General features: G+C 45.2%; 1 protein-coding gene across 1 annotated transcript in view; it reads left to right on the forward strand.

Annotated features, from left to right (window-relative positions):
• The window catches only part of igsf9bb (immunoglobulin superfamily, member 9Bb), a 32,072-nt gene that overhangs the window by 8,967 nt on the left and 20,605 nt on the right, over positions 1-2,500 (forward strand). Inside the window, exon 4 of the mRNA XM_062537474.1 lies at positions 2,206-2,357. Coding sequence (XP_062393458.1) covers positions 2,206-2,357 — 152 coding nt within the window. The remainder of the gene's footprint in view (positions 1-2,205; positions 2,358-2,500) is intronic.

Raw genomic sequence — 2,500 nt, forward strand, 5'->3', positions numbered from 1 at the left:
TCTGTTTGAAAGTGTGTGTTTGTGTGTATGTGTGTGTGTGTGTGTGTGTGTGTGTGTGTGTGTGTGTATGAGTGAGTATGTCTGTTTGAGTAATTGAGAGTGTGTCCAGCTACCAACCTCACAGCTGACACCTTTGCTTCATTCTTCACTACCATTGGTCAGTATTCTGAACCACACAGTCACAACCTGTCTTAACCAATCTCAGCTGGTAACGGGTAGTCTGGCTATCACCACACTAAACTCAATCCTTTTAGTTTGAACATCAAAGGCTATAACTATAACTATAACCATAACGATAAAAGCGCTCACACTGACCAATGATAAAAAGTCTCTCCTCGCGTTAATAAATGTGATGGCTAAGATGTGATGGGTTCTGATTGGCTGTTAGCTTTTTATTGTTCTCAAAATTGCTCTGAAAGTGATCCCCAACAATATCGTTTCTCATGTCGTAATCATTATAGTTTATGTGTGAACGTTGTCATTCATATTAACAAGAGCGATATTTGTTTATAGTTATCCTTATAGTTATTGTTCTTGATGTGAACGGCCCTTTAGTCTGGGGAGTCTGTGCTTTATTTCTACTGCACAAGAGGCATGATCAATGCGCATAATTCAAATGACTCTGTACGCTAGTCCTTCAACCAGTCAGACCAACGATCTGGTGTGATTGGACCCAGAAGATGTGGACAGGAAGCAGGAGAGATAGCTGTGCAGGTATCCAACCGGGGCTGCAGGGCGAAATCCAAACTGCCGGCAGATCAGGCAGACTTTACCCAGCCTGGGTAAAGGGCTCTATAGAGCCTCCAATGTGGAGCACGTCCCTCTCTGACCCTCCCAGGACCCCATGGTTAATGCTGTATCATTTCCTTCCTCCATTCACCTCTCACTGAGAGCCTCTGAACTCCTGCTGTGTAGCCGTCCTACTGCACGCCCGCTGGGTTCCAAACAGGTCGCAGAATTCCTCTCACGGAATGCCCTCCCTGATCCTAATCAATCTGGCTTTAAAGGCGGCCACTCCACTGAAACGGCTCTGTTGTCCGGGACAGAAGCCTTAAAGGTGGTGACTCCACTGAGACTGGGACAGAAGCCTCCACTGAAATGACTCTGTTGTGGTTGTTGTTGTTGTTGTTGTTGTTAGGACAGAGGCCTTAAAGGATGCCAGAACAGTAGTTTAGTCCTTGGCCCTTATCTTGCTCAACATATCAGCTGTTTTGATATGGCTGGTATGGCTTCTCATATCACTGCTACATAGAGGAACATAACCTCAAACAAACGCAAACGTTCGCCAAAAGCTAAAGGCTAACGGAAAACTGTTTGCAAACGTTGCGAATTTGAATGCACCTCTAGCGTACTACCCCTACACAGAGCAAGGGAAGCTTCTCTATCTTCTCTCAAGAGAAGACTCCAAGAGTGCCTCCTCTCTGAACACATCTAACAACCCAATACGCCTAAAGCTGACAATACATGGGCCAACGTTTTTGAGCAATTTTTCTGGGCAGTGTTCCTCATTATTGTGGTCTTGGTACATCGATGTTGGGCATCAATTTCTATTCTGTACAACTTTAATCATTAGTGGCCAAATTGTCACAATCATCCAATCAGAATAAATGGAACTGCTTATGTCATTGCCCGGCAACATTGCTCAAAAAGTTGCCCGACGTATTATGACCTCAACTGGCTCTTACCATGCTTGTCCGTTATTGCCCTCTGCGTCCTGCCCCCTCCTTAGGTCTGTATGTCAGTGAGTCTGTATGTACTGTATATGCCTGTGTGTGTGTGTATCACTTGGTGTGTGTGTGTGTGTGTGTGTGTGTGTATGGACATGTGTGATTTTTTATTAGGTGTGGAATCAGATGAATCACACACATGAGGAAAAGTTGGATTAATCTCTTTAGACTCTTTTATCAATGTATAATCTCTCTCCTTCCCTCCCTCCCTCCCTCTTTGTCTACCCCATTCTCACTGTCTGTTTCTCTATCATATTTTCCCTCTTCCTCCCTCTCTCCTATTCTCCCTCTTCCCTTCTCTCTCTCCTACTCACTCTTTCTCTCTTCCTTCCTTCTCTCTCTCCTACTCACTCTTTCTTCTGTTTCTCTCTTCCTTCCTTCTTTCCTTCTCTCTTTTACACTCTCTCTTTCCCTTTTCTCTTTTCCTTCCTTCCTTCCTTCTCTCTCCCTCTCTCTCTCTCTCTCTCTACCCCACCAGCCCCTCCCTCGTTTCGGCAGACTCCGCCCCAGTATGTGGAAACTCAGGAGGGCATCAGTGTCACTCTCACCTGCGTTGCCAATGGCAACCCCACACCCACAGTCACCTGGCTTCGAGAAGGGAAAGTTATCCATGGCAACGGGAAGTATAAGGTGTGTGTCAGTGTGTGTGTGTCTGCCTCTTTAAATTAAGTGTACAGTGCATATGAACACATAGACACGCAGGGCACACAGCACTCTTCCTTGGTGAATAGAGTCAAAATATCCTATTGAAAAAAACATCCTTTTGGCACATT

Source organism: Sardina pilchardus, chromosome 5 (genome assembly GCF_963854185.1).
Source record: "Sardina pilchardus chromosome 5, fSarPil1.1, whole genome shotgun sequence".
Taxonomy (NCBI): domain Eukaryota; kingdom Metazoa; phylum Chordata; class Actinopteri; order Clupeiformes; family Clupeidae; genus Sardina; species Sardina pilchardus.